The sequence below is a fragment of the Gordionus sp. m RMFG-2023 genome, chromosome 2 (genome assembly GCF_954871325.1).
Source record: "Gordionus sp. m RMFG-2023 chromosome 2, tfGorSpeb1-WG-v2, whole genome shotgun sequence".
NCBI lineage: Eukaryota > Metazoa > Nematomorpha > Gordioida > Chordodea > Parachordodidae > Gordionus > Gordionus sp. m RMFG-2023.
Genome location: NC_088776.1, coordinates 58,056,715 through 58,077,391, shown reverse-complemented (window position 1 = coordinate 58,077,391; position 20,677 = coordinate 58,056,715). Strand labels below are relative to the sequence as shown.

General features: G+C 28.7%; 1 protein-coding gene across 2 annotated transcripts; it reads right to left on the bottom strand.

Moving 5' to 3' along the window:
* Positions 1-2,439: 2,439 nt before the first annotated feature.
* On the bottom strand, positions 2,440-19,011 carry LOC135925360 (uncharacterized). Of its 2 annotated transcripts, none has more exons than XM_065460632.1 (12): positions 18,993-19,011; positions 18,771-18,862; positions 18,604-18,724; positions 13,641-14,057; positions 11,681-11,772; positions 9,584-9,723; positions 8,228-8,321; positions 5,808-7,084; positions 5,419-5,564; positions 4,894-5,139; positions 3,492-3,738; positions 2,440-2,834 (listed from the first exon to the last, which is right to left on the bottom strand). In XM_065460632.1, the coding sequence occupies exons 1-12, from the start codon at positions 18,994-18,996 to the stop codon at positions 2,750-2,752; spliced, it is 2,961 nt and encodes a 986-aa protein (XP_065316704.1). In that variant the 5' UTR covers positions 18,997-19,011; the 3' UTR covers positions 2,440-2,749. The 2 variants fall into 2 exon arrangements, with proteins under 2 accessions (XP_065316704.1, XP_065316703.1); XM_065460631.1 differs by having other exon boundaries at positions 2,441-2,834; positions 8,228-8,319; positions 9,567-9,723.
* Positions 19,012-20,677: the final 1,666 nt, after the last annotated feature.

The window sequence follows — 20,677 nt, the reverse complement described above, 5'->3', positions numbered from 1 at the left end:
TGTTAATAATTCTTGTGATTCATCGTCAATGCTCATTTGTAGGTATGCATCTTTTAGATCTAATGTTGTATATTTATTTCCATTCGCTATTTTTGCTATTAATTCTTCAAACGTTGGTAGAATCTGATAATCTTTTAGTAGAAATTTATTTAACGTTACTTTAAAATCTCCACATAATCGTAGTTCGCCTGAAGTTTTACGTACCACTACCATTGGAGTACTCCAGGTTACTCTTGTTGTTGATGGATCTATTTTCTTGATTATATTATTTTCTTCCAAACGTTTCAGTTCATTTTCAATTTCTACTTTTAAAGGCAACGGTACTCTTCTAGCTGGCAGTGCAATTGGTTTTGTATTTTCTTCCAATTGTAGTTTTACTGGTTCGACATTTTTTATTAATCCTAATTTATTATCAAACACCGTAGCAAATTCTGTATATAGTTTGTCAATATTTACGTTACCATTATCATTGTATTTATATCTATTGTTGATCATATTGATTAGAGAAGCCACCAACAGAGTTAAACCCTACTACATTTTTTGGTAACGATAAGTCAAATTCGATAATCCATGGAAATCCAAATAGAGCTGCATCATTTGTTTGTGTGACCAATAGTGGAAGCCATTTTATGTCATTATTCAATTGTACTTTTACATCAGCTTCACCCATAATTTTTATTCTATTATTTCCATATGTAGTTGGTGCTTTAGCTCTTCTAAGTTTTGGCCTTCCGATTTTATTCCATATTATTTCATTAATAATGGTTACTGCCGAGCCAGTATCATATTCCATTTTAATTTTCTGGTTGTTTATTAATACCTCAATTGTTGGATGTTGCCCATATTTGTATATTTTTCTTATTGAGACATCTGAATCGTCTTCTTTATTATTGTAATTTGTTCCGTAAATCTTTTCTTTAGCTTTACAACATACGGCAAAGTGGTTTGGTTTCCTACATTTGCTGCACAATTTTCCGTAGGCGGGACAATTTCTTATAGCGTGAAACCGATTACAGAAATAGCATGGTTTTCTCCAATTACTATTATTATTTGTATGGTAGTTATTATACCCGGGTACTAGTTCTCTTTTTACATATGCTTTATTATCATTTTGATAGTGCGTTTATCATTATTATTATACTGCCGATTATTTTTATTATGTTGTTTATCCGATTATCATTATCATGTTTATTCGGCTCTTTTATTTTATATACCATTTTAGCAGTATTATTTATTTCTAAGTCGGCTCGTTCCATCGCTAAAGCCAATTCTACCACTTTGTTTAAGCTTAACGGTTGGTCTTCGTCTTTAGTATCTGGATATCTTAATCGTAGTTCTTTATCCAGTTGTGACATCTTTAGTCCGGCGATTAATTGATCTCGAATTCTCAATTCTACATTGTCTTCAAATTCGCATCTTCGGGCTAGCTCCTTTATATTTTTCAAATAGCTCATTACGGATTCAGTAGCCCCGCGACTTAATCTAATGAAATCTATTCTTGATGCCAAAATAGTTCTTTCATCTTTATATAGTTGTTTTGCTATTTATATGTCAATCCATCCTACCTCCTCTATATTCCTAGGATAGAGTAATTTTTGATATCAGATATAATGTTTATTCCTCCATAAGCTATAAATAATTTTTTTAAAGTGGCGTCAGTTTGAGGAATATTTTTCACATTTAGTATATATTTGATATAATCAACGTAGTCCTCGATAGAACAATCCTCCTTTTTAAAGTCCTGGAGAATAATTTTATCCATAATTTCTAAATATTTATAAAAAAATTTTTTTATAAACAGCAAAAAAAATTATAATTCTATATATTATTAAACTTGACCGAAGACCGAAAACCGCGCGACTTAGATTTTTTTTTATTTCGTCGCCAGTTTTTTATAGTCAAAACTAGTGTTGTTAAACGGCTCGTTTTGAGCCGATTTTTAAAAACGGCTAATTCAATATTTCATCTAGAATAATATTACTCACGCCTGAAAATTTTGTTTGTAGAAGGAACAAAGGTTTGGACATCTATTAGCGAAATCTCGAGGCTTAGGCAATATTTTTCTGGCTAAAATATTGAGTTAGCCGTTTTTAAAAATCGGCTCAAAACGAGCCGTTTAACAACACTAGTCAAAACAATAGATTCTTTATTATAAAATTGTTTCCTATATATAGTCTATTATAATTATGTCATTTAACTTCTACTAATATGCAATTACATTGACCTCCATAAGATAATATAAAATGTACGAAATATATATTTCAAATAGCATAACCTTTTTAAAATATAATAAACATTCAAATATAACACAGATCACTAATAGCTTAGATATACAGGAATTTTTTTTACAAAATCTTAGAAAAGTTATATATCTCAAATTTTTTATTGCATCATAATAAGAATTTTTATTATTTATAGAATCTCAGTTTATATACAATTAATTTATAATAATTTAGTTAACAATAATATGAAATAAATATAATAAAAAATGGTTGAGTTTTTCAATTCATATGATTTGATAAAATAAATAAATTTATAAATTGCTATTCTCTCATATATTATATAATAAATTTTGTGCGTTAAATCGGCCATATAATGTATCAAAACAAAGAAAACATGTATCGTTGAAGATATTTTATAAAACATTTATAAGGCGCATAAGATATAATATTAAACTAATATAAATGTTAGCTAGACTCATTCTCATTTAATTACATTAACAAAAAGGTTTAAAAATGTTTTCGAGTCGTCATTGAAACATGCCTTCCTCGTCGTAAATTTCGTGAACTTCCGCAAGATGACGCAAAAAGATTTCCCTTTGTTTGCGACCGAACCTTAAATGGACGACAATAAACATAATATTTTTGGTTATTTGCCTTTTTGTAAAAAAATTATTATTGGGGGATAAAATCGATATTCAAAAGAGTTAAACCGGGGGTTTAATTAACAAAAGACAATCAATATACCTAAATTTATTAACAAAATAATTCTTAATTGTGGACAAGTACGCCAAATGTTATTATTTAAATTAATCAATTACGAATTTATTTCTATGAAAACATAATTAACGTATCAAAAAGGCATGAATACCATTACCAGTAGTATCGTATACAACTATTTAGTAATAATCAGCCATTACTTCTAATTTTTACGGATACAAAATTGTGTTAGTTTAATCATTTATTTTATTAATTTCTCATTCTATTATTAATATAGTTATTAAAAAATATTTTAGTTATCCTCATCTATTGATTAGCAACTATCCGAACACGTTAAATAGAAAGAAGTAAGATGATTGGCTCAACGCAAAGAAATATCTCTTTGCCCGATAATCTTTTTTTTACATTATATTAGTTGTTATAATAAAAATTTTAAAAAAACATATATCTCTAAATTAGAAAGAATATTTATGGCGATACAAGATACATTTATCTTATTAATCTTTCTTTATGAGTCTTGAAATAATTTTTTGGTATAGCTTTAAAACGAACCTTAATCCGCACCCCTGGCAAAGTATGTAATGAGGGGCGTTCCGTCTATTCCTACTAGTGATAGCATTATTATTCAATAACGAATCGAATTGGGAAGAGTGAGAGATGTCGGGATTTTGATTATCGACACCGTTACTGGCTTGGAAGTTGAAATCGTTTAATGTACTGTAATCGTAAGTTGCTAAAGGAGTAGAAGTGGTTGATGAATTAGTTGGGACATAGGGGTTGAAAGTGAGCGAGTTTTTGGCTTAAAAATTTGTTATGTTTGTTTGAAATTAAAAAAAATTTTAACGGTTTTTGATTCAAATTTTTCCCTAAAATTTCAAATCATTTCTGTAAAAAAAAAATTTTTTTGTGATTTTTATGCAATTAAACATGCTTCAATTGGAAAATAAATAAATATATATATATAAACATTCGTAATCAAATTTTGTATTTTAAAACTTGCAAAATATTGTAAAAAGTGAGGGATGGTAAAAGAAAAAAAAATTAAATCAATGATTTTTTTAAAAATAAATTTGATTTTAATATTTCCAACCCCAAGCCCCTTATTTTATAGAGAGATTTTAATCTAATAATAAGTGATCAATAAAATTTGCATAAGCTTTAAAAAAAAATTTCTATTATATTCAATGATAAATAAAGCTTAAAGGAGAGAGAGATAAAAGATAATTCTTGTTTTACTTATAACATAGTCCCTCCAGTAGGGTCGTTAAACAGCCCAATTAAGATTTTAACTATAATATTATGTCTCGCTGGAGATTTTGCTTCAGAAAAGTTTGGACCTCTATCTGCCAAATCTCGAGGCATACATATAAAATCTTAATCATCCGTTGTGATCAGTTTATTAAAACTAATATTTAATCAGTATAAATCAGGTGGCTTCCCAATGACAATATTACCCCCTATCCCCCTTCCCCACCCTTCTTCTATCAAAATAAAGCGATCAAAATTAGTAAAGAAGGAAATCTAAATCAAAATTACCCCACCCCTATTCTCCCCCTATTATATTCTAATGGAAAAAAATAAATTCGATTTTTTAAATTTATCAATATTTATTTTGGTAATTACGATTATTTTGGAATTTAAAGGTGCCTACCACCTTATAATTTACATCAATAACTTACGGCATTCATTTTCTTATAAAGGCAAAAATAAATTGTTGAATATCAAAGTCACTCGTTAAATATGTCAGCCAAAACTATTTTTTAAATTAGGGCAATTTTTAATTTATGATAATTATTTTACCCATTCTTTACACATAAAATTAGATACATAATGAATTATTTTTTTAAAAAAAGTACCTTAAAAGGAATATGATGATTTATATCGAAATTGAACAAATGAAAAATCTTTAAAACATATCTAATTAGCAGAAGGAAGGTCAAATTAAATAACAAACCATTCATATCTTCGTTAGAAGCTTTAATTGAATACTCCCCATTATCACTAATGTTAACGTGATTGACTATGTCGCTAGAATAGTTTAAGGTGTATAGACGGTTCCATTTGTCGGAATCCTCTTTGAGAATTTTTCTTATGACTGGATCAGTTATTCCCACTTTAATATATGGATCATCATTTTCCTCGTTTGCGTCATCATAGTCGCTATCGTCTGGTTTCTGTTTTACAGGTTTTGTGGTATCGTCTGCTTATACAATATGGCGAAATAGTAAATAACTAAACCAAATTTAGGCAACTTAAGAATATAGCGAATACCTTTTAAAATTAGGTATTAAGATCGAGATGATGGGGATATTCCTATTTATTTAATTTGGCCGCCAGAAAGGGCAAATTCTGTTTAAATTAGACAAATACGCTAAATTAATAATAAATAGGAAATCGGTTGGGATTCAGTTTATTTAAATCTATCACATTACATAGTTATACAGTTAATTTACATAAAATTGGTATTATATTTTTATACCTCCTGTGTTTCCCTTTCTAAAATGAACATTATCGCCTGCTCTTTTTTGTCTTGCATCGTCTGATTCTGGATTGAGGGATGGATTTTCGATATCGATGAGAGCTTGGGCAGCAGTGGAACGTGAAATATCTACATTAAGCTGGTTGCTTGAATTGTAAAAGACAATAATTTTAAAGTTCTGCATAAATAGGTTTAAAGGCAAATTCCTAATTTTGATTGACGTTATTGCTAACTAAAAAGTAAAAGAGCAATGGTAATGCGTCACTTAACAAAGTGCCTACAAAAATACGAAACTAATAATTCCCTATTCGTATTCGCGAATCTTAAGGAATCTAATATCCAATAAATAGATATTTATGTATAGTATCTTTAACGATCATTAATTTTACTTGGCTACATATTCGGTCGAAACTAACATTAAATTCTTTCCCCGAATATGACGGTGATCTTTATTTTTCAATGCCGACTTTCTATTCCTGATTGTCCTTTGTTTTTCCTCCAGGCTTTTGCGAGGCCGGCCTCGCTTATTATCGCTCGCGATCATTGGGTAGTCCCTTCTTTGGCTAACAAATGGATCGTTGACAAATATTGGAGTGGTGCTTAAAGGATTACAAGCGCTAAAATGGTTTCCATTCACGCGTTCGTTGCAATTTAAAGAGACCCTGGTGAATTCATTATCATGAGAATTTGAAAACGATGTTTTTGGAGTGTCAACATGGGCCATATAATCAGTTATATTATTAGTATTATTGTTATAGATAGCATCGCCGCTCTTCCCGGTAAATATAATATCGTTCGATATATTTGGATTAAATTTCGGATTCATTAGTGCTCGGACATTGAAATACGAGCAAAATCGTGGCAATCTACTCAGGAGGACAGAGCATTCATGCTTACTCGACTCATATTTTGGTTCAAATGTGAGATAAGAGTCCGCATTCAAAGTAAAATTCGATAATCCCAGCTTTTTAATCAATGCATCGTAAACCATCACGTCCATTTGAAATACGTTTAAGTTCTTACCGCCATCGATATAAGACGAGGATGCCGATTCGGTTTCTTCACCCTCTTCCATTTTTGGGTAACTTTCTTCTTTGTGGGTAAAATTTGTTAAAGTTGTCGGCGTCGTAATAGAATTTACGAGATTATTTTCATAATTTGTGACGTTATATGCATCACGGGATAAACTAGCGTCAAAATCGCGAGCAAAAAGTTGGCCGTTATCATTCGCACCTTCCTGCAATTGATTTTGGGAACTGGAATTATCGCTATTGAAGTATGCTAGGTTGGCCATGACAGAGGCGGCGTTCATCAAGGGGCTATCCACTCTTCCGGGAATGCCGGCGGCAATAAGGTCCAGGTTTTCGGTCAGAACTTTACCGATCGATCGGTTGTTACTGTATTCAAAATTATTGATTCTATGATCGATTATCAAAGATTCTTTGTTAGGGGAGCCATGTTCCAAATTGTCGACGTAGTACTCCAGATTGTTATTGAAATTATCCTCGGAAGAACCAATGCGCTGACTGGCATGGTAAGAAGTAACTGGAAGAGGCTGGAGGGAAGAAGGAAAATCCGGATCCTTGCAATTGTTCTCGTAGTGACGCTTTTTAACGCTCCACGTTTTGAAGGATTTTTTGCAGCGGGAACAATTATAAGGGAGTTTCTGGTTTAAATAATTTTAAAAAAATATAATTAATAATAATTTACGCGCGTTTTTTGATTCCATCTCGCTGTCAATATATCGTCTTCCTTTTTAAAAAATATTTCTTTCTTATTATATTAGAGGAATCGCATTTTATAACCATCCCGGTTAACGATCGAAATTTAATTATACCGAAACATGATATCGATCGATACCTTTTACAGATATTTAATAGATTAGGGAAAGTATGATGGATATATAGATCTCAGTAGGCAGTTATTGAGTATTATAGAATGGCAAACTATAATTAAATATCTATATAAATGTATATAGATAAAGCTTATGACATCTTCAACTTAAGATGTTGATGCTTGTAAAGGGATAATCGTAATAAAATAGTAATTTCTGTTTACTCAATCAAGTTAAATTTCTAGTTGACATTTATCTTGTTTTAAAATTAAAAATTAGCAAACCTGAAGAACTGCCGTTAAAACGGAAAAGAAGAATAACATGAATTAATATCCTTTAGATTTTTTGTCAAAACGAAAGTGTTGTCTTAAATTTAAAATAGGAGATAAACTGATAAATGCTTTCCCTCCATTAAACCTTAATCTTTATTAGGGCTGTGCCGAAATTTAGCATTTTCATATCAAATCGGGCCGATACCCGAAAAACACGATACTTTTCTTTTTTTTTGTTATTTTATGTTATGCATATTTATTTTACATTATTATAAAATTTCTAAATATTTTTTTGATGCAAATGCACAACATCACCTAAATTTTATTTATTTTTTTAAATAAATTTACAGTATTTTAAAAGTTTTTTTTATAAAATTAGAAAGGAACACCCAAAGTTTTATTTATTTTAAATCTTTTTTAAAAATAACGCCAATTTTATTATTTATACTTTAAATAAAAAAAAAATTTAAATATGGTATCTGAATTATGAAAATATTTTTCAAAAGACAAAGATAATTTTGCAAAATGCGAATTCTAATTTAACAGGCAGGAATTATTTATTAAAAAAAATCTAGTATATTATAATTTTATATATTAAATAATAAATATTACAATTTTATAATTCATATCAACATAAAATGGATATATTATTAAATACATGATTAATTATTTTTTTTAAAAAAGATAAGAATGTTATACTTACACCGGCGTGCAATAAAATGTGCCTTTTCAGGGTCGATTTCCTGCTCAACCTGACATTGCAAAATGGTTGAGGACATTTGAATGTTTTGTTTCCTTTTTAAAAATAAAAAACGTATAATTATGTAAAAAAAAATGTCATTTATATTGAAGGAGTGGAGTATAAAGTAATATTGAAATAAATATCTTTATTTTGAAAAATGATAGGCTTCGAAAAAAGGGTGTTGAATATATATTCTTTCTTACCCAATTAATAGCGGACCCCTATCTTACGCTATAACTAATAATCTCCATTTTTTCATAGGCCTGAACGCGCCATCAAATCGATTAACTATAACCAATTTGCCAAAATTTATAACTGAAGAAAATGAAACAAATAATTAATAAAAATTTTTTTTAAATTAACATCGGTCAGAGGGCACCTATTCCAACCCATTATAATCAGTTGTCGACGCCTCTAAACATGGAATAGGATCAATTCTATACGATTAATAACGAGGAAAATCCGATTGGAATGCCGCCAAACGAGATTTCAATCAGGTAGAGCGTGAAGCTTTGGCAATAATGTTTGCTTCAATTAAACTTAAACAATATCTTAATGTTAATTATTTTCCTATAATTCTGACCATAAACCCTTCATATCATTACTTAACCACCCTTCCTAACAGATTAACAGATACGATCAATACTACTAACAAAGTGACTATGAGTTTCAACTTAGAGGTACCGAACATAGCAATGCAAATATGCTTTTCCGTTTCCGAATCGATGGTAAACTACTGCTTGGGAAGAATTTTATATTCATTTAATAGTCGCAATTCTTCCCCAGCTTTAGATATATGCCTTACTGTTATCGAAAGTTTCATATTACATAATAATTTCCCAAAAGTAACAAATGAAGTTCATAGACCATTTTTCCAGTGAGAGAATGTATTATGGGGATTAGAAACCATAATTTCTAAAAATCGGCAAGTAAATGTTCCATCCTCTGGGCATGACAAAACAAAATAAATACCAGAGAGAGGTGGTATCAAAAACAGTCATACAACCTATGCCATCAATACACCCCAATCCTGGCACTGAAATTATCCCTACCCAAACCTAGATAAGGGAAGACATGTCAGAAACCGCTATAACCGAATAAATAGAAATCGCCCCAATGCCCTCTTGGTCCACCAATAATAGAAGGTAGCTATCTAAAACAGGAACTATTTATCCCATTTCGGATCGATGGGCATAAAAATAAAAATTTTTTAAAAAAGGAATGAGGGAATGATTTTTTAAAAATAGTTTAAAAATTGTAAATAGACAATATCTAATCGATTTCGCATTCTTTTATAAACTATATCTATCAGAATCTCCCCCACTAACGCCCACATTATTTTCGTCCCAATTTTCTTGTTCGTCTCCGCAGGATAAGTGAGCCTTCTTCATGTGAATCTCGCATACGCCGGGTCTTCTAAAAGTCTTGTAGCAATGAGGGCACGAAAATGGCCTCTCCTGTAAATAATAATATAGAGGGGTAGGGATTAGTCAAATATAGTAGCTGGGTATAGGAACGTTTTGCATAACGGTTTAGTTTAGTTTAGTTCCGGTTAATTAGTGACAAATTTTTATCGGTTTTTAGAAATTCAAGTTAGATATAAGTAATATATTTTTAAAGTATCTATTCTCAGTGCAAAGTTACCTTATAGTGCGCACAAATTGAGGGTTTCATTCGCTGAGTTGCAAGCGTAAATAATACATTTCAAATGGCCTCGTGCAAATTGGTTTACCGTTTGGCGTTAGCAAAAAAGCAAATAGGTTTGCTATTTCATTACTTTTTTTTATTCTTGGCTTGTTAATATTATATAAAATGTAATAACTTACTTATATCCTAAAAAGGAATATTTAGAAATTAAAGAAATAAGAAGGCAGACGACAATATAATTTTCAAAGACAAATCGTTTTTTTAGAACTTATTTAAAATTTTGACTCGACGATATTAATATAAAGGCAACTTCAATATAAACTAGGGATGCGTTACGTTTTTTTTTATTAAAAAATTACGGCAAAACGTAAACGCTCAATTTGTATGCACTATTATACGTTGTTTTAATAAATTTTTTGAGATTTACAAATAGAAGGAATGAATATAAATTAAAATACAATTAAATAAACAGGGTATAAACCAGAGATTCAACCGAACCCGGAAAAGAAAATTCGGGTTTTTGAAAAAAAATCTGAACCCGAACCAAACCTGAACCCAGTTTATAAAATTTCCAAAACCCCGAACCGAACCCGGGAATTTTATTTGAACCCAGATTCATCCGTGTTCAGAGTATTGTTAAAATCGTATATTGAGATATTTGTATAATTGTAAATACAAATATCAATAATTTAATTGAAATTTTATAATATTTTCAAACAATTAAGTGAAGTGTTAATAAATTTTAAACAACTTATTTCATTTACGTCATTTTTAAATTGTTTTACATTCTCAAGGATTCCTATTGGAGTGTTAATAAATTCTAACCAATTAAATTCATTTATGCCATTTATTTTTAATTTTTAACTGATTCTCAAAGATTATTAATTAGAGGAAAATAAAAGTGAACAAGGCAAAGTAAATATTTTTATATTGACTTTGTTAATTTAAAGAATTCTCAAAATCTATAACTTAAAAATTGTTAAACAAAGATGTAGGGCAGTTTTTGCAAACTTTTATATTTTTAACTATATTTTGCCTATAAATATAATAAAAAATTTATTATTTATACCAAATTTAAGTCTTCAAATATATAATTTTTTTTTATCAATTCAAAAATCCCGAGCTGAACCCGGACCCAAACCCGGGTTCAAAAAATTTCCCTTAACCGAACCCAAACCGCACCCACCTATTTTTTTTACCTCAAACCGAACCCGTGCAAAATATTACCGGGTTTGCATCCCTGCACAAATCAAATAAGCAATCTAATCATTTTTAAAATGTTTGGTTATTTAACAAAATTTAATAAAAGATTAGTTATGTATTAGATTCGTTTATTATTTAATTATAATTATATGGTTGTTTTTGTATAACCCACCATCCCTGAAAATCAACATTATAATACTTTCACTGACATCTAAACCCCAAATATGTTTCAAATTTAAAAAATAATGAAATCGAAGTGGAAATAAAAAGTGACTAATTTTATATCTTCAAGAATAATTTATAAATACCTTCCTTTATAAAAAATACGCCCTGATCAAATATTATATTCTACAACTTTAATTTAATTAGAAAACTATTATTAATATAAGAATCATTCATAATTTTATTAGAATAATATTAAACATGATTTCGGTTTTTTTTAAAAAAATATCATCTATTGTCAAAATAGGAGAAATAAAAAATACAGAGAGAGACTAGGTTAATAATATACCATAAAGTTAAATTTTTAATTATTAAAAAAAATGGAACAAAAGATTAAATTACCCCGGTGTGTGTTATCATATGCCTTTTAAGACTCCCATTTGTGGAAAACGATAATCTGCAGGTTGGAAATGAACACTCAAACGGTTTTTCACCTTTTTTTTGTAATATAAAATGTGAAATGATGTCATTTAATAAATTAAATAATTAAATTAATTGAACTTATCAGAATATTCTCGAATGATTTGTGCAACAAATCCCACAAACATTCAATATATAAAGTTCTTCAAATAAAAGAAATTAACATGTTTATTTTTTTTTACAAACTCAGTTAGTGTTGTTAAAAGGCCCGATTGGAGCTTATTTTTAAAAAGGGCTAACTCAATATTTTCGCCATAAAATTATTGCCAATTAGTGTCACCTATGACCAAAATCTTCAGCCTTGCGTAATATTTTTCTGGATAAAATGGTGGTGAGTTAGCCATTTTTAAAAATCGGCTCAAATCGAGCCGGTGTGCCGATATTAAGGCCAAATATTTAGCGCCCTTAAAGGGTGTTCGAGAGCTGAAACCAAAAAAAATAACTATCCCAACAATTATAATAATAAAAAAAATTCCGCAAGTTTTAATGTTATAATTAGATTCCATGTCAAGTCAATCACTTTACAACCCGACCATCTCAAATTTTGTTAAATTTTGGTATATAAGTTAATGAAGTGTTGTGATTGACGAATCCAAAATATTGGCCCCTAAACTCTACTAGAACCGGAGATATAGGATCTCAAAGTGGTTCTGCTTGGTCATTTTTCGAAAAAAATGATTTTTTAAGATAGGGATGACTTATTAGATGCACTATATATATATCTATTATATATCTATCATGGCTCATTTTATAGCCCTAAGTAAACTCTTCCACGTATTTTAAATAAATTAAATTTTAATTTATAAATTTTTTTTAAATTGAGATCAAAAATTTGAATTTTTTCCCCCAAATTTCAGATATTTTGTAATGTGTTACCAAGAAGTTCATATAAAAATTTAAGTAGGAAAAATGCTTAAAATAAAAAATACCGCTAGAGGGCGTTAATAATTTCAAATAGCTTAAAACTTCATTTTTGAAAATATAAGTCAATCTAGGGTGGCCTGGGAAGTGGCCCAGTGGTAACTTTGTACTTCCTCTTGAAGTATGAATGAGTAATTTTAAGAAAAATCACATATTACTAAATAATGATCCTGCTCTTAATTGTTTTTATGTTCACTAATAAAAGCATAGCCCATCGAAATAAATATTTTTTTAAATAAGTAAATAAGAAATTTGGCAGCTATGCGTTAGTATCTCTAGACTTGTTCTATCTACAGAAATCCATTGCTTAAACGAAATTCTATATTATATCGTGTTACAAACAAATTTTCTAATTGGCCCCTTTAGGCTGGTCTACAGGGCATTCTCGGCAATCGCCAAAGTAACAGGCTCGCAGGGGGAGGATGCAAGATATATTTATAGAATTTTGTTTAAGCAATGAATTACTGTAGATAAAACAAGTCTAGAGACACTAACGCAAACAGTTGACGAATTTCTTATTTACTTATTTGAAAAAATATTTATTTTGATGCGCCATGCTTTTATTAGTGAACAGCAAAACAAATTCCATCAGAATCTTAAAAACAATTTAGAGCAAGATCATTATTTAGTAATATGTGATTTTTCTGATAATTCAGTATTAAGCCCAGTCCGTCTTAAACAATCTCTTATAAATGGTCCGTCCCAAATAAATAAAAATATTTGGACCGGGGACTGATGGACCGTTCCTATTCACCCATAAATCATGAAATAACGATGGGAAAAAAAATTAAAATAATTTGTCATTTTTTTAAAATAAATATAAACAAACATTTCTTTAAAATAAGAGATTATCTTGGTATCAGCCAATGGCACGGGTAAAGTTAAGGCTATACGTATTGGTGTATATTTCTGATTTAAAGCGATAAAAGTTTCTAAAAAACAAAAAAATTTAATATTTCACCCGTATGAGATCTGATATGGTCCTTGAGATGGCTGATCTTTTTAAACCGTTTTAAACAGAGTTCGCATAAGTATCGTCTTTCATTAAAGTCACCCATGGCATCCTTGTCATCGCCAGCTCCCCCCACAACTTTATACAGAGAACTGTTGAATTGATTTTCGTAACTGGCATCCTCTATTTTGTCCAGGTTGAGCGCTATACTGTTCAGCATTTCGATGTTTTTATCGCAATCTTGGCCAACCACGTTAGGTTGTTCGGTAGTTAAAACTTGCACCTCATTTTCGAGTTTTATGTCGCTGACATCGATCGTGTATATTATATCCCCATTTATTGGGTTGATCGACGTTTCTATGTTGTTGGAGAGGTTCAGATTATCGGGTTTAAAGTTGTTGATGTATGGAAGCGAGCAATTCTTCGCTGTGTATAAATTGGATTTAAAATTACTTTTAAAGTGGGGCTTGTGAAGCGAGTGTTCTCATTCCCTTTACTAGAAATTTTTTTAATATAAAAATTTAAATTCTTTTACAGCCCCCCCTTCCATATTTGGGTTCAAAAATTCAATAAACCTGTCGCTACGCACGCAAATGATAGATCATTTACTACTTCGAGGATGAAAGTTATTATGAAGGAAATTGCGATAGTTTAATTTAATATATCTAGAAATTTCACTTTTCATAGATTACCAAAAAAAATGAAAATTATTTATACACTGCTTCAAAAAAGATCAAATTCACTTGAAGAAATGTCAGAATAGTTTGAGCCAGATCTGAAACCAATAACATTGTTAGCTTTAATCAGATGATTTCTTTTGCATTGGAATGTATAAATAAATTTTACTTAACTATCTTACATGATATTTGGTTAAAAAAAACCCTCATTAAATAATATTGTGGCAAAACTTAGCTAAGTAAGATATAACATTATAATTTCATGAGATTGATGTTAAATTAAAAATGGAAGCTTCATTGAGGCAAACATATTGCTCCAATATTAGGGTTGCTTTGATTAAAAATTATTACAAGATAAATACCATTTTTAAAAAATTATTGATCCAATTATGGCTTCAACTAATTTACAGATATTATTGTCTCTCTTTGTGTGAAAATATATTGATTCTTAATATTGAGAAAATCAAATATCTGACCCAATTAAATTAAAGTATCTGATTGCCAATTAAAGGATTTAAATCTTGATATGAAAAGATATATTCTATTTAATATTTTTTCAATAAAACATTGCATACTTTAAATTATAATTTTTTAAAAAAATGAGAACTTTATCTTAATTAGAGGGAACAACCTGTATTAGAAGTAGGACATTAGAAAATTTATTAACCGGATTAGTTCTAATTAGTAAAGGTCTAGATTCTAGTTGAACCTATTGATCAGAATATAGCCAACTACTGGCGCAAAATTGCTCTTATTTGAGCCGATTTTAAAAAACGGTGAAGGCCACTTTTAAACACAAAGTTTTTTCCAAAGCGAGAAAAAACAAATACAGCTTAATAGATGTGCCCTTCCAAACACAACGTTTTTTTATTAATGCATACGATTTTGCATTATTATAAATATCAAATGAGTTTGATATTTTTTTAACGATTAAATGGCGTCTTAAACGATTGAAATGAACTAGTTCCATTTATATATTATATTATGCAATAATTTTAAACCAGTTAAATATCACATAAAGAATTAGATGAATTGTGGATATTATCAAAAGGTAAAATAATTATTCGTTAAGTTTACTGAACACCTTTTTATTTTGATCAAAGGAATATTTTTTTAAACTAATTAAGCATACAAATATATTAATTTATATTTTGTGTTATGAAGTTAAAACAAGAGAATCAATTAGTGTTGTTAATTTGCTTGATAGTAAAATTTACGACCCAAGGGGCTCAGGTCTGATCTGAGCACGAATTGAACTTAGGAAAATATAATATCAATCTAGGAGCTAATCAAAAGGTCTATTCATTAGGATAAGCGTTCCCTATCGATGGGCGGCCAATCTAGGGCTAGAGGGTTCAGGAATATTTTTTATCAACACAAAATAACAATATTGGTATCAAATAAAAGGTGTTTTAATTATATCTCGACTGTAAATCATAATTATTATTCTAAGTGGGCGGGTCTAGGTCTTGAGGTGACAGGAATATTTTAGCAATGCAAGATAGATGTCTGCAATGAGCGGATTTTTAGCCAAAAAGCCCACCCACCCTTTGTTTTGAAATCTATTTAACCCCCCCTCCAGCTCACTTATTTTAAAAAAAATATAAACCCGCCCGCCCATTTATCTATAAATTTTGTTTAACCCGCTCGCTCGCCTAATGTTCAAAAATTATTTAATAGCTGGTTTGACTCTCTATTTATTTATTTTAATGTATTTTTAATTAAACATAAATAATATGCAATATTATGAAATAAAACTATTATTTTTAATAAATTGAAAGTTTATTCTGCTCATTTCACCTGAAAAATATCAAAAATTCTCACACCCACGCCCGCCCTATGTTGGAAATATTTTAATAACCCAGACCACACCCAACCAGAACAATGCAGACCTCTGATGCACGATATTGATTTGGGCATTTTTTAAAAAATTTGATTGAATTCATAATTATTATTCAAAGTGGGCGGTTCTAGGTCTTGAGGGGTCAGGAATATTTTCATCAACACAATATCTCATTATAAGTATCAAATAATAGATAATTAAAATATCCTTTCACAATGTAAATTGAGCCCCCCCCCTACTTTATCATATCTTACATGTTGTTGTTTTTTTAAATTTTATAAGGTAAAAAAAAATTGTGTGATGAGATAATATATCTTTTTTTTCGTTTATTTATAATAAATTTAGATGTTATAGACTTTAATAAAATAAATAAATAGAAGGAATGTTCCAATTATTATTTTGTGTTGATAAAAATATTACTGACCCCCCCCCCCCCGAGCCCTAGATTAGTCCATCAAAAGGGAACGTGTGTTCTCCTAGTGAATATATCTTTTAATTAGCTCATTGATTGATACCTAATACTTACCTAAGTTCAACAAAAAACAACTAAAGATAAATGGGGTTTTGCTTGGGGTCTGTACTCTGGGTTTATGCTCACAGCTGGCTTAGTCGATTTTTAGACCCAAACTCGAGTCTTGGTTTTACATAACCAACCAATTAACAACACTAGATTCTATAAATTTAAGAAAATTATGATAATGGTGGATAACTATCTATGATTATGAATTATTATAAAAATGAATGTAGCAGATTAAGCTCAGATATTACATTTGTCTCAGAACATCTTAAAACAATTACAAAACTTAGATAAAATGACAGATATGTTATTATTTAAATATTTTTCACAATTTGCATAAATTTTTATAGAAATTTTATGCAATTTAAATATATTTATTAAAATATTATAAACAATTACATATTTAGAAATAAAAACGTTGAATTATTAATTACACAGTTATCTGGAGATACCATTTAAGATAATTTAATACTTTATAAGTTATAGTTGCATCAATATATTTTCATCTTAATCCCTTGTTTTTCTTAAATACATCTCTTAATTCAATATTAAAAACATGTATTATATAAGATATATTCATTGCATTTTTTATGTCATTACATTTATTAATGTAAATTTTATAATAAAGGTAATCTATTAAGAATTAATTTTATCTTAAATAACTTATCCCTCTAAATATTCAGTTTGCTTATTCTGCTTGTATAGGCTAATTGAAAATAATTTGGCCCTCTATGTAGTTTATATGCTTTCTATATTTAAATAAGTTAATAATAGTTTTGAAGTAGTCCCATTTCTGGAGATACTTTTTTGCACAAATTATTTATTAAAATATTTTGTAATGTAAAAAATTAGATGTATAATACTTTGATTGTTTGAAAGTAAAAAATATTTTGAAATAACATTGTATTTGGAAGTGGCCTAATTCAGTTTTTATCCAGAAAAATACTATGCAAGGCTAAATATTTTGCTCATGGATAACACAAAGGTTTGGACATTTATTAGCAAAATCTTGATGTTTAGGCTATATTTTTCTAGCTAAAGTATTGAGTTATCTGTTTTCAAAAATCGGCTCAAATGAAGCAAATTTGCATCACTACAACCGATGCTAATATTTTTTAAAAAATTTGGTTTGTTGAGTGTAGAGATCTACAATGCCTAGCTTAAGCTAATCTGAGGAAATTGCTATGAGGTTTTTGGCTCTGCCCAGCATATATTATAACTGATCAGGTTATTAAAATATTTTTTGAACAGTTTGTCTGGTCTGGTCCAAAAATCTTTTTTTTCTGGCCCAGTCCATTGACCAGGCTTCTCAGAGGTATTCCAACCTCTGGTGAAGTGGTTATAACTTTGACAATTGATCTTCACTAGCTCCTTAATATTCATAAATATTTGAGGTACATTACAAATACTTATTGAAAAAATTTTTATTTATGAATGATATTTTAATTAACCTTTTTAATTTTATGATATTTTATTGTAGTTTATTAATCAGTTTATTTTCTAATATTCAAAAATTTTAAACTATGATTAGTTCTATTAAATTTTTTATCTGATTAGTTCTACTAATGTTGCAAAAAAAAATTTATTTTAATAGTTCAAACCCCCATACCTTCTCCTTTTCCTGCCCCCCCCCCCACCTTATAAAATTTTTGGTCATGCATCTCAATATAATGCCGATTAAAATATTATATCTAAATATTAAGATTAGTCTTAAGAGTTTGTATATAAAATTATAGTTTACTGAATATACAAATTTTCAACAATAAAAATATGACACTTTCTTGCCTTTTCTCCAAATATAGATTTCTGATAATGGCCCTAAAACTAAGAATAGTGAAAAATAACATTTAATTTTACAATTTGTTATTAAAAAATAATGATGATCAAGATTTATGCATAAATTAAAGAGCTAATATAAATAAAAAAATGAGATACCTTTAAATTTAGATATCTTAAGTTCATCACTATCTTTGTTGTAATGTCTTTTAATATGATTTTCACAACTTTTATATTTCTTGAAGGTCTTTAAACATACAGTACAAGCAAAAGGATGGTCCTAAAATTTGATATATTTATCTTAAGTTGAATAAATGATTACGTACCAAAGTATGGGTTACCATGTGTTTTTTCAATGTTCCATTGTTATTAAATACAGTCATACATATAAGGCATTTATATGGAGTACTTGAGTCATCTTAATTATAAAATTTCAAGAAAAAAACACATTAAAAATCCTTAAGTATAACCCTTTTTCCGATTAAAGATAAAAATAAAAATAAATTGAAATTGAAATCGAGAAAAAAATAATAATTTAATAACCTTACCCATGTAGTGAATTGTTTTTTAATAAATTATAAACTTTTTTTTCTCATAACAAAAAGGATAGAAACACATTAGACAGATTAAATAAATTTTGTAATAAGTTAAAATTGGAAATTTGTTTTTTTTTATTTTCAAATAATTTATTTTTGTCTAAGAAGCTAAGATATTTTTATTTAGTCTAACTATGATTTGCAGCGAATGTAAACTTTTTTTCTAATATTATTCTTAAAGTTTGACATCCCTTAGCAGCGGACTGGCCATGATTCTAAGTGGGCATTTTGCGCCCGAGATCGAGAAATATCTTTATTTGAGACCATTAAGAGAAAAAAACACAAATTTTATCAGCAATCCTATTCGATTTGACGTGTTGTAGTAAATGACTTTGAAAATAATACTATACATAATTTGTTTATAATTTATAGACAGGAATCTTGAAAATAAACAAATAATCCGACATCACTAAGGTATTTTTTTATCATATTTGTGACCACTAGTGTTGTTAAAAAGCCAGATTTAGATTGATTTTTTAAAAAGACCCTATTAAGATTTTAGCTAAGATATATTATTAAGCATCGAGATTTGGCAAATAGATTTTCAAGTTCTGCCAGCTATGAGCAAAATTTTTGGGCTTACATAATGTTATTTTATAATCTTGATTACCGTATTTTAAAATCGATCGGAATCTGGTTTTTTTTAATAATACTAGTCACCACTAGGTGAGTAATTCCTTAAATTGGAAAATAAAGCCACATAAATAGCGATCGTAAAAGAGCTCTATTTCGAATATGTCATTACAAACTCTATTCATCAAAGTAATTGCATTGCTATTCATGGTTCCATATAGCATTATAAGTAAACCGATCTCTTAATTATTTTTTTTTAAATTTTTATTCAGTTTCTGTTTTTTTTATCTTATATATATCTATATATATTTATTTTATTATTTGCAAAAAATAGAAATTTCTAAGAATAAGCAATAATTAAATTAAATATGTTATTATAAGCGATTATTATTTTATGTGACTACTGTGAATAAACATTTTGTTTTTTTATAATTTTTGTAATAAATATATAGGCTATGTTTTATTAGTTACGTGTTTTTAAAATGACCTTTGTTTTAAATTGGTTTTTTAATAATAAAAAATATATTAAAATATAATTTGCATTTAGATGTATAAGAAACAATATTTGGCGGCCCATAAAATAGTCTGATTCTGGTCCCACTGTTTGATTGTACCTTTCGCACGAATTTTGATGTGTATAAGCTAATTTTTTAAAAAAAGTGTAAAAAGGATCTTTCGATATGAAAGACAGTTGATTAAAGCTTGAGTCAGTGCATTAGGAGTAAAAAAAATTATAGTTCAAACGGTCTAAAAAAAAATTAAGTTTGTTATTATATCTCATATAAAAAATTTATGTTATTTATTGTCTATTGTCATATAATTATTTTAATGCTTCGCTATAGTTCTTCCGCAGTACCTTCAATAACCCCAAACATCTCATTTTCCTTCTTTTTTTTGTCAAAATAAATTTTAGAATGCTAGGTGAAAATATTACCTTTGTACTTTGTTATAATAAAATAAATTAGGTAAACATCATTAAATAATCAAAGTTATTGTAATATTTATATTGATGATAACATTAGAGTTTTTAAATATAGGGTTGAACAATCCCGATTGGTAAATTA